The sequence below is a fragment of the Harmonia axyridis genome, chromosome 1 (genome assembly GCF_914767665.1).
Source record: "Harmonia axyridis chromosome 1, icHarAxyr1.1, whole genome shotgun sequence".
NCBI lineage: Eukaryota > Metazoa > Arthropoda > Insecta > Coleoptera > Coccinellidae > Harmonia > Harmonia axyridis.
In genome coordinates, this window is record NC_059501.1 from 75,771,980 (window position 1) to 75,784,832 (window position 12,853).

The window sequence follows — 12,853 nt, forward strand, 5'->3', positions numbered from 1 at the left end:
AGAACATAGGTATACCTAACCTAACCAAAAGCGACACAAGGTAGGTTATATTATAGACATAGAAGAGAAGATTATAACACAGATTACATTGATTTTACTATGTATGTCTACAGGTAATACTTGAAAATTACGTAATTCGCTCTAATCAAATCAAATCAGATGCTGTATTTCATTTTATTGAAAATCTTATTACGGCGAGCCGAACTCAGTCAATTTTTAAAGTGTGTTATCTCTCAGAGGATTACAGTGTTTTATACCGATACAAGTGGTGGAATATCACCACGGCAACTCAGTGACCATCTCCATATCAGAGCGTGGTGACGTTGCCGTAGAAAGCTTAGGTATCAGTTCTAAGCACTGCTGTTCTCCACTATTCATAACTATCGCTCTGGCTAACAAAGAGCCATCACACACTCCCCTGCCATAACTGACGACGCCCCAAAAGAGGAGGTAAAAAAGTATATACGAGTAGGGAACTTGAGCGAGTTTTGAAGGAAAATGCAAGGCTCAGCGTGCTATCGGCGTTGTTGCTGCTAAGCCCCAACATGTGAGGCTGTGAATTGTACCCTGCGCTGCACATGTTGCTCGCTTGAATTCAATCAACACGCCAGGAACTAGTGACGTTCAGTGGGGCAGTGAGCCCCCACATGGTCGCAGCCCCATGCCGAGATCACCACTTAAGCAAGAGGTTTTTAGGACTGTCTCAAAGAATAATGAGTTTATGTCGAAAGTGGTGCCATTCTTCCGTGAATTGCTCAGCCTTCGACGCCATCTCTTGGGCTAGCAAAGAGCCACCACATTATTAATTTCAACGTTTTAATCAAAACAGAGTGGTTTTTGGAATACTTTTAACATCTATCATTATTCGAGACCAATCGTTCTTGGTTATTATCATCATCTAGCCTACCAAAGTAATGAACATAGCTATCTGGACGTTGTCAGATTGTATTTTTATTCTTTTATTAAAAAGGTATATTGCTTTGTGTGAAATCTATTAATTCGAATGATTTCCGGCTGAATAAGAAATTTGGAATAATGTGTCACTCTCGAATTTGTGGTAAGAAGAATATTTGCTATTTCCTGTATAAACCTGCCTAACCTCTAGCTTTAGCACTATGATACAATCTTCCCCACGTCCTTCAGGGGCGTAACAATGTGAAATCGTACACCTATAGAAAGGAGGCGAGATCGTTCGACACAGTTGGTATCACTGTGTTGCACTTAGGTGTAACGAGATACGATGATTCGCACGGATTGCGTTAGTGGCAACTATGCCCATAGGGGTCGAATTAATGTATCTCATTACAGAGTGTTTGATGCCATCTTTTAGATGTTTTCTGATGGAAAAAAATGTTCGGGTTGTTTTTGGATGCTTGCAATTATATTGACCCCAGAGTAATAAACATGAAGTAAAGGGTGTTTTTTTAGAGCTTTAGAACTTTAAATTGCAATAAAACAACGATGGATTATTCGATTGACATGAATTTTATTTATCCGCAAAATAATCTTGTGGCATTACATTTTAAATATGATTTCTCGCATATGACCGCCACGGCTGGCTCGGATGTAGTCCAATCTGAGGCCGTATTCTCGACAAGTGATCTTTCAAAACGTATACGTACACACTGAATGAACGTATACGTTTTGAAAGATCACTTGTCGAGAATACGGTCCCTGGACGTCCAATATTCGATGACTTTTTCCAACATTTGTGGCTGTATATCGGCAATAACACGGCGAATGTTGTCTTTCAAATGGTCAAGGGTTTGTGGCTCATCCGCATAGACCAATGACTTTACATAGCCCCACAGAAAGTAGTCTAGCGGTGTTAAATCACAAGATCTTGGAGGCCAATTCACAGGTCTAAAACGTGAAATTAGGCGGTCACCAAACGTGTCTTTCAATAAATCAATTGTGGCACGAGCTGTGTGACATGTTGCGCCGTCTTGTTGGAACCACAGCTCCTGGACATCATGGTTGTTCAATTCAGGAATGAAAAAGTTAGTAATCATGGCTCTATACCGATCACCATTGACTGTAACGTTCTGGCCATCATCGTTTTTGAAGAAGTACGGACCAATGATTCCACCAGCCCATAAAGCGCACCAGACAGTCAGTTTTTCTGGATGTAACGGTGTTTCGACATACACTTGAGGATTAGCTTCACTCCAAATGCGGCAGTTTTGTTTGTTGACGTAGCCATTCAACCAGAAGTGCGCTTCATCGCTAATGGACGTAGTGCGCGATACGTATTCCGCACAGAATCATTATTTTCAAAATAAAATTGCACTTTTTCCAAGCGTTGTTCAGGCGTGAGTCTATTCATGCGCAATTGCCAAACCAAACTGAGAATAAATCACTTGACAGCTGTTAAATCGGTCGCCATCTTGAACAGTAATGCCAGCTTAAAGTTATATACCTCGAAAAAAACACCCCTTATAAGTAATTCTTAAGTGTCCCCAACATCTGAAAGTTGTCTTTAGCACTTCAGCGTTAAGCTCATAGATTTTGTTAATACTAATGACTTTTAAATGAAGAATGAAATAAAAACATATATTGGTTGAAAAATGTAAGGTTAATATGCATTGCTAAAATTTGCCCTCAATAGGAAGGTAAGAAACCGAAATTGTTCAAGAAGGCCATAATACATAATAATTGAATATTGAGGTTATAAAACCATGATTATTATCTATTGAATCTGAAATTTCGATATAGAATATTGAGACAAAATTCAAAATGAAAATACTTAGCAGGTGAACCATGAGTAAAACGTTCTTTGTAATAATTTTTCTTTCCAAAATGATTAAACTTCCTTCACCTAGACTTGAAAGCAAAATCATAAAAATTTATGAAACAAAAACAAAAAAAGCAATGGAAATCATCAATTCAATAAAAATTGAACGAATCATCAAACAAAAATTGTTCTCAAAATTAAGAAATACATTGGTACGCACAAATTTTTCATATTACATTAGTTCAACCAACAATGAATTCTACAAAGGAAAGATAGTTCTTCATTCCTGTAATTTGTTTGAATTGCTATCGTCTTTTATAATATACAGAATTAAATCCACTACGACGAAACTGTGTTCATCAAATATTGAAAGACCAATTTTATTATTGAAGCTATTGTGATATGACAAAAGGATATTAAAGGCAAACATTCGCTTGATATACATTAGAAAAGGACATTTTAGGTGAAATAAATATCGAAATTCTTCCAAGATTGTTGGTGACCTACTTTTTCGGTTCATATATTTTACGAGGGGGAATTGGAACCTTCCAAGAAGAAGTGGAAAAATTCTCTGATATATTAGTTTTCTGCAATCTAGGCCTAGGTAGAAAAGTTTCATGCTGACATGGAACATTTTGAGATAATTTCTTGGAAATTTCTCAACCAAACTGATGTAATGAACAAAACAGGAGGTAACACTATAGGTATAAGAACAGTTTCAATTGTTTTAAATTCACTAATGTGCAAATGTTCAATATACCTTGGCAGAAGTTCATATTATTGTATTTTATTTGACAGAATTTCCCCTTATTTCGTTTTGAAAGGCTTACATAAAAAAAATTGTACCCCCTTTAATAGTCTCTAACATTATTAATCCACCAAATTATTCAAAGTATTCAATACAATACAAAGTCGAACCCTAATAATGCTAACTAATGATATTTTCGAAATGAACTAATCGGGTGTCAATGGTTTATATATGGATCACTAAATAGCGAGCATTATCTATCCATTATGAGATCTGATGAGAACGAACAGATTATACTAAAACAAAATGAAGTTTCACAAAACAATATACCTCTATGAAAGGAAACTTTGTGTAAACTATCATTAGTCTAGCCTAATGGGAAATTGTGATTCTATTCAGGTGTATATTAGATATGCCATTAACAGCATTATGAACGCTTATCGAATTTTGTAGAAAAAAATTTGAGCACATAGAAGTTAATTGATTTGGGATAATCCTAGTGAATACCAGGTGCAGCATATTGTACCCAATATTAGATCATATTCATTAAAGGCTCATGACTGACCTGTCCAAAAGAAATGGTATAATAGGTACTCAGTTTTTCGTCAAAGTTCAATCTTGAATATTTCTTCCATTTCGGAATCAAACCTTTGTTGCATCTAGCACAATCAAGGCGATTGTGCTAGTGATAGAGAAATATTGGATGTTTTTCTCGTTCTCAGAACCGGTACTACAGCTATACCTACAGCTCGTCAACACCCGCCATAGTTCATCATCAAAGTAGTTCAGTTATGAAAGACATGAAATTGTACTGAAATGTTATTATTTACATTTTTCAGGCATAACTTAGCGTTATTTCATATTTTGATAATGAAGAACAATATCAAATCTTCTTTTTGAATGAGTGCAAATAAATATTACTTTATTTTCATGGAAAAATCAAGAAGCAATTCAAAATTAAGTGCATACATTAGTAGAACCTTAACAAATTTCACTACAGAAAGTTGCTGCTAGTAGAGCAACATAAATTGTGGTTTTCAGCTTTATCCATAGTTCTAGTTGAGTATTTTTTAATGTTCATATTGATACCGACTAGCCAACAATGAATAATTATAAAAGGAAAACAGGTATAAGGTTTTCTAATAAGAAACTTCGTTTTAAAATCGAAAAAACGAGTTAGCTCAAGAGAAATCAAATGGATGTTTATTTCATTGTATGGGTATGTCATCAATCATGGAAAACAATACTCTTCATGAAATTTCCCATGACCAATTCGTACTTTAGCGATAACTTTAAGAATGGCCAGCAAACTTTTCTCGCAAAATTGCGATTGCAAAATACGGTGTAATGTCATTTGTGGAATGCCTAATTCCAAAATTCACGAAGAATCGACAAACCTGGGTTTGGGACATCACTAACTTGCCTCAACAGCTAAAATTTTTTCCACCAGTTTCACTATATCCGGCCAAGACGGCTCAAAATCTAGTTTTGAAAACTGAAACTGCAAAATTTGAAATTTTCTCTATTTTTGTAGTGAATTTAAGCAATTTCAATGTATTGTCAAAGCGTGTATCTTTCCATTTTTAGTAATGGCATAGTTTCAAATTGTCAAATGTCAAAAGATGAAGGCTTCAAAAGTGACAACTGGTTAGATAGCGGACTATTCAAAATAAATCCTCTTATTATAGGCTCAGTGTTATGAATTTTTGAAAGTATCCAATTAGATTCCTTACGATAGAGAGAATATTATTGTCTCCTTTGTATAAATTCAGCTGCCCTTTTCGAGACAAAATCTATACATTACCCCTCTAAAATACCCAAAGATCCAGACCCATTCAAAGCTCCATCCTTGAGTCATTCATCGAAAAAAAAACTCCCTCCAAGAGCCTCCACAATAGCAGGCTTCAATTCAGGATAATAACCGCCTCGAGGTCTAGAACCCGAGACCTTCTCCACTTATTTTTTTGCGCGAAACGTTTCTCCATTGATTAATCGTACTATTCTTTCAGCTCCCGATTTTGTCAGCTCGATGACCCAAGGTGATTTCGTTTACTTCTTCTTCAGGGAGACTGCTGTCGAATTCATCAACTGCGGAAAAGTAAGTGCCTTTCATTTGTTATCGTCTAGGTTCGTTATTCGCTGATGCGAAAGAAATGTAGAGAGGTTGGGAGGGAGATGGAGAGAGAGAGAGAGAGCCCCGTGAAAAATCGTTCCATCGATCGGTGGAAATCTGATATAGTGCCCGGAAAACATTAGGAGAAAATTGGACGTGATACGTGGATAATTGTGGATGAGTTTCTTCCGGGAAACTTCGGCTTTATTGTTGCGAAAATTCTGGTCCTTGGAGGCTGCGTTGAAACAGCCGTCAGTCATCTGGAGACGAGTAGTTGTTGTTTTGTAGGGGATGATTCAGTCAAAATAAACTGTTTATACAGGGTGGCCATTTGAAAATGAAACAGACGAGATTACAGACGAAATAAAGTTTTTCGATAGAAATGCTCGGACAGGTCGATTTCTGTTTCGAGGGGGACAACTTAAGATGTAGGTTACGGACGCATAGCGCTTCAACCCTTGCTGCTACAACCCCCACCCCCAATTTTTGAATAGGGAAGATGGGGTGAGTGATACCTCATTTGAAAGGTATTTTTATACTGATTTCAGCACAGCAATTGTTTTTTCATTTTATACATTAGTTCTCGAAATATTCATGCGTTAGTTAGTTAGGAAAGAAGCCACAGTCATGGTTGTTTTGAAGCTCAAAATGTCGATTTTTCACAAAACACTACAAGTGCCATGAAAACACCACTTCATTTTCAAATACTTAGTTAAGAATATTTCGAGAACTAATGCATAAAATGAAAAAACAATTACTATGCTGAAATCAGTATAAAAATACCTTTCAAATGAGGTATCACTCACCCCATCTTCCCTATTCAAAATTTGGGGGTGAGGGTTGTAGTAGCAAGGGTTGAAGCGCTATGCGTCCGTAACCTACATCTTAAGTTGTCCCCCTCGAAACAGAAATCGACCTATCCGAGCATTTTTATCGAAAAACTTTATTTCTCTGTAATCTCGTCTGTTTCGTTTTCAAATGGCCACCCTGTATTTAGTTTGGAGATGGTCAACGAAAATTCATAAAACGTTCAGTAAAATTGAAGATATTCATAGTTGATCTAGTTGGTTCATATTATGGTGTTTAGTTATTTCATATAATCGCGGTAAATGAGATTAAAGTTATTGTTGGAGCCAAATCGGCTGGACTTCCGCTTTTCAGAACTGTGATCGTTTTCAATTTTTTGTTCTAATAACCTGCCTAATCTCGGAATTAAAGAAAATTAAGGGGCAAACACCCGAAAAGAGCACAAATAACTTTTATTTGCCCTGAACCTTTTTGTGGTATAGGTAAATATATCCACAAGAAAGAGTTTCAGGAGAAAGAAAAATCCCAAAGAGAAACACTCTTGTGGCGCGGTATCTTTCTGGTTTGGCTCATTCCAAAAAATTCTTCGAAAGATTGATACTGCGAGATCTAAGAAGTATCTAGATCATAGAAAGAATATACTACGTATCCTCACTGGATTCCAAACAGGGCATTACCGCCTCAGGAAGCTCCTGATGAGAATGAGTCTAGCAGAAAACGACAATTGCAGATTCTGTGGGGAGGAGGAAGAAAATCCGGATGACCTGGTAACGGAATGCCTCGCCATCGCTAACCAACGCAAAAAATTATTTGGACAAGAGACTTGTTTAAGTGAAGAAGTAAACTCCTTGAAACAATCCCAGATACTGGACTTCTTTAAAATTCTGGAACTTTCGATCAAGCTGTAGACTACAACGACTAAGGGCGAAAACAGCTCTTATAGGGGCACAATAGACTAAAAAGCCGCGGTGCAACTCCCTCAAATCTAAATCGAATCTGTTCGATCAATCCTGAAGAGATCTTCTATATCTATAGTGTTGGCAAATCTGACAACATCCTTAGGAGCCTTAGCTATCGTGAGGCCTTCTACCCACAGAAATGTTGATGTTAATGCCATTTTGGCTAGTTGCTTTCAATACTATAGTACCCTGGCTTTATAGAATTCCTGCATTCCCAGGACAACGTTCCAATCAGGTTCCAGCCTTATCGTGGATGCAGAGACAGTGAGTCAACACAGTAATGTGCAACGTATTCGAAGTTTCTCAGCTCCAAGTCAGGTTCAATACTTTGGGCGAGGCGTTCTCAACCAATTTTATGTTATGTCCTTACTAAGCGAGTGTAAGGTTTTTTATACGGGATCACTGATGAAATCTTCATTATGGCCACTCATTGATCCCTGTCATATATACCTACTATCTCCATGTTGGAGAGATCTAAAAAGCGAATATTACTATGGATTTGGTTTAGATTAGATTTATTAACTGAAACTTTCACCTTGAATCATTAGGTCCATCCCTAAAAGTTTATGTGACATTTTCAGCTGCGCTTAAACTAGGCGCGAAATAATTTCGCGAGGGAATTGCACCTAGTGTACACACTCTTCCAGTAGTTGCGGTGTATAGGCCCTTGCTGCGAGCTGGAACTAAATAGATTTCTGTCCGCGCATCAAAGGATTTTGCTCAACGAGATTCGCTTAGTGTAAACGTAGTCCCCATAGTTGCGCAACAAATGAAAGGATTTCTGTACCATTTAGTTCATGATGTTGTTTCCATATTAGTTTCTTCCAAGGAATATTTGTTTATTCCACCATCTTTGAGGTCAGTGATTATTCTTCTCCCCTTTCTTGCTCAAAAATAATATCCATATGCTGGAATACGCAGCTACACCGGCTGGAGGAACAAAACAAGTTTCCATGTTGGCTGTGAAACTAAAAGTGACGCTTACTTGCGCTCTGTTTGGAAAGTGCGAAATTTCGCCCGAGTGACTTTCGCGAGGGAATTTCGCTAATGCAAACTCAACTTTTGGTTTCATCAAAAATTAGTACGGTGTCGCCAAAACCTCATCACTCGATCTCTACTCTTGACCGGAAAGTAATTTTTATTGGTGTGATCATCACAGGCGTTTTGAAATAATATGGAAGCTGACCGTTGCGCATAGGTACTGCATATTGTCAGCTGTGTCAGTTTTTGTACTTTATTCATTGTCAATTATGTATGATCAACTTTCACGAATTTCGACGTTTGCCGTTTTTTTTTTCAGTTCGTAATAAAAAGACTGCAGAAGCAATTCGAAGTTGAAACCGCCAATGAACTAGTTTAAAGTTAAATAAAACTAGGTCAGCGGATAGCTCAGTTTTCCAGATTTATTAAATCGTAGAAACTTCCAACCTTTTTTTTTTGTAGTCAAAGGAACAGGACCATTACCAGGAACTGCCTCAACAACGACAAGACAGAACCTACCCCCCCTCCCTTCCATCCACTCCATCTTAGATCACCCCCTCCTCCGCATTTTGACCCGAATCCGCCCCAGATTGCCGAACTCATATTATTTCTCCGGCAGAACTTGGAGTTCAATTTTTCATTCCGAATTGAAAAACTTGTCTCCTAAACTTTCCCAACAACCCGAACTAGAAAAAATAAATTGAACGTTACCGAACTGAAAAAAATTCGGCGGATTGAATTCCAAGGAATGGAAATTAAGTTGTTTTTCTCTCCACAGGCTGTATTCTCGAGGGTGGCCAGGGTTTGTAAGAATGACAGAGGTGGTCCGCATCGTTTCAGGAACAGATGGACGTCATTCTTGAAATCAAGATTGAATTGCTCGGTTACCGGAGAATTTCCATTTTATTTCAACGAGATTCGTAAGTAGAAAAGGAGTTCTTATTATCCTTGTTGTTTTGTTCTTCATTTCTTATGTGCTTCGTATATTTCACGTGAATAACAGTTGAATATTTCTCTTCTGGAATACTGGCAACAAAATAATGTGTATAAACTGAACTAGCATGTTTTGCCGATCGAAAACAATGTTTCTCTATTTCAGTATCGTAATGAGTTCATTACAGTACCAAAAACAGTGCTGTAATGAACTGATTACGGCATTGTTTTCAGTGATATTTTTCATTTTGTGGTTGTCTACACTGACTTCCGATTCTATCAAATTTCAACACACGTCAATTGTCAATATAATATAATTTGGATATAGTGAAATGATTTGCAACATTATTCCCAATTTCTCTTAATTCTGGTAGTGTTGAATCGATTTCGTCAGACATAAGTCACGAATTTAATGCGTTATTATGAATAATTTCAAAATTCGAAACGTACGATTCAAATTTCGTAATCTGTCAATTCTCATAAAAGTCACACCAATTGCCAAGAAACAATACAAAAAACACTAGGATGTATAGTCTGAATTTTTCATCGAATTTCGACCATATTTCACAAAACTTGACTGAAAGAGAAAAAATATCGGCTAATACTCGTTGCAGAAGGCAATTCCAACACTCATGCGTTCGAAAACGAGCAACGAAGAAGCTAGTTTTCGAATTTCGCATTTGTATTGGAATAGGAGCCCATTCTGCAATTTGTTTTAAAATATACTTTTGTTAAACATCGCCATGTTATGCTTCTTTCATTTTTTGCACGTTCAAAAGTGGGGTCCATATGAAACTAATATTTTTACTACATTTCGAATTATAAAATAAAATTCAATAATATACGAGTGGAAATGTAGCTGTAGAATAAAAAATGGAAGAAGATAGCCATAATGTTCAAGCAGAGTTTGATGAGTAGTTAAATATATTTTGTAGACACATTGTAGTGGAATTTGAAATAAAGAAAAGCAATTTTTGAAAATCAACCCGTAAGATTTTGTTCAATCCACATGGCTCACCTGAATTTTTTTCAGAATCCTCCACCGAACTGATCGAAGGTCAATACGGCGATACCACAGCCCAGCTGGTGTACGGAACCTTCACGACGCCCTACAACAGTATTTCAGGAAGCGCCGTTTGCGCCTTCAGCCTGCAAGACATCACGGACACTTTCGAGGGCAACTTCAAGGAGCAGACTGCCCTCAACAGCAACTGGCTGCCGGTTCAGAGTTCGAAGGTGCCAGACCCAAGACCAGGTCAGTGTCACAATGACAGCAGGACCTTGCCGGACTTGACGCTCAATTTCATCAAGACCCACTCTTTGATGGATGAGAGTGTGCCTTCGTTCTTTGGACAGCCCATCGTTATAAGGACTAGTTACAGGTGTGTATCTAGGTGCGCCTTATCTCTAGGGATTAGGGTGTTGCGTCCCAAGATCGCTGTTGGACTCGTTAGGTAGATAATCCAGCGATATCTGCCTAAGACACCCTCTCACATCATTGTGGAGAGGTGACTCTGCTTCAACGCGGCTAGTTCTATAAACCCACCCATAACACCACCTACAGAATCTTTCCAGAATTTGAGCCAGTGTCTTTCAGAAAAACTTTTAGTCCATTACATACCTATTTGTATCAAATACAGTATAACTATACAGTTATGACAACGATAATTTGGATAACGTAGATACTAATGCAAAGAACAGTGATGATATCCCATTAGTTCAATAAAGATAGTATGATGCCTTCATTTGAACAATTCCCTTCCAACATCGCTTTGAGGGAAGGGGGACATGTAGACGTGTTCAAAATGATTCGGCCTAGTTTCTATGAATTCTGATTTGCAGAGATATACTCGCTCTTAGTTTGACTTTCGGAATTCTTTTGCATTTCTTTCTAACACGTAGATATTTCATGTTATCGACTTGCCAGCATTGTATAGGGAATATACAGGGTATCAAGACTACATGATTGGTTATCTGCTTGAAAAAGACTCTTTTCTCTATTAATTTTTCTTCTGGTGATTTGGACTTTATAATGTAATCAACTTATAAATTAGGCAAATATAAAGGTAGCTTTTAGAAAGACAGGTGAAGATGACAAAAAGTTCCGATATATCAAATAATAATAAATTTGAATAATGGTATCATTGTGTTGTTACACACACATTGTTTTTCAAAAATGATCAGCTGCCACTGAGTGGTTCTACTAAGTGATAAAGAAAAATTAGGGTATTTTATCTTTATCAGTCTTCCAGCCAATATAAAAGTTATATGTCTAATTTCTCTTCACAGATATCGTTTTACTCAGATAGCAGTGGATCCTCAAGTTAGAGTACCAGGTGGAAAAACTTACGATGTCTTGTTTATTGGAACAGGTGAGCGTCGTTTCTATTTAACACAAGCAAAACAAACGAGAAATTATTACTCATTCTACATTATTGTATGTTTTTTTCAGATAACGGAAAAGTGATAAAAGCTATAAATGCACTGTCTGCCGAGAAAAGACATGGAGTTCGACCGGTTGTTATTGAGGAAATTCAAGTTTTCCCAGTACACGTGGCCATCAGAGGACTGAAAGTGGTTAAATCTAACAAGCAAGAAGGTCGACTTGTAGTTATATCAGATGGGGAGGTCCAGTCATTGCGTCTGCATAGATGTGACAGCAACAAGATCTCCAGCTGCAGGTAAACACTAATAACAATAATCCCTTCTTAATTTAAAATGATTTAATCTCAAATTGATCAGAAATATTTATATGTGTGATTTCAATTATTCTTGAAAATGTTTATTGGTCAACTCAAGCATTTATAGTACCCCAGTTCTTGTTTTTGGAAGCTTGGATAGACTGAAATCAGGAATTTCTCTGTTTCTTTTGGTTTTTATTCATTCCTTTCATCATTTCATTATTTCTTTCTTCCTAGCCTTCATTTGCCTCCAGAGATTTTTTGATGATATACAATCTAACCTCTTTCTATTTGCATTATTTATTTTGAATAATTCAAATAATCATTTTTTAGAAAGCACTTAGGTACACGTATAACATACCACTAGGCAAACCATTCCTTTCTAAAAAACCCTGTCAAGATTCCAGATTACACTCATAAATTGAGATATTTCCAGACAATTTCATTTTGTGTTCAGTTGTACTTTGTATTTTCATTTCCATTATCTTGTAATAACTGAAAATGCATAAATGATTTATCCCAAACTTCTAAAAAGACTTTGTGTGCTCTCAAACTAAGCTTTGATCTAGAATCAGATATTCCAAAATTGCATTAATTCGAAGCTCAAGAACCTCTATTGCAGTGTTAGATGGCAGTTGCTCTTGATAAGTATATTTTATCAAGGAAGCAACAGCAATGGATCTAATTTGCTACAACAATTGAAGGTTTAGAATCATCTGTGAATTGTTATTCAGTCGGTTCATTAAGCGTGCCTTGCAATTTTACACCTCACATAAGTAATTACTTATCATAAGCTACTCACCAAACACCATCCTCAACAGAATTAAGGATCACGCAATATCCTTTTTTTTCGAAGCTAGCCGTAATCATACCCGACAATATTTATGTGCGGATACT

At 37.0% G+C, this 12,853-nt stretch overlaps 1 protein-coding gene across 6 annotated transcripts in view; it reads left to right on the plus strand.

Moving 5' to 3' along the window:
• The window catches only part of LOC123688802 (semaphorin-1A), a 464,359-nt gene that overhangs the window by 441,325 nt on the left and 10,181 nt on the right, over positions 1 to 12,853 (plus strand). For all 6 annotated transcript variants that reach the window (XM_045627467.1, XM_045627472.1, XM_045627471.1 and 3 more), the window contains 5 exons: positions 5,492 to 5,580; positions 9,121 to 9,262; positions 10,309 to 10,657; positions 11,565 to 11,647; positions 11,728 to 11,956. In XM_045627467.1, the coding sequence (XP_045483423.1) occupies positions 5,492 to 5,580; positions 9,121 to 9,262; positions 10,309 to 10,657; positions 11,565 to 11,647; positions 11,728 to 11,956 (892 nt within the window). The remainder of the gene's footprint in view (positions 1 to 5,491; positions 5,581 to 9,120; positions 9,263 to 10,308; positions 10,658 to 11,564; positions 11,648 to 11,727; positions 11,957 to 12,853) is intronic.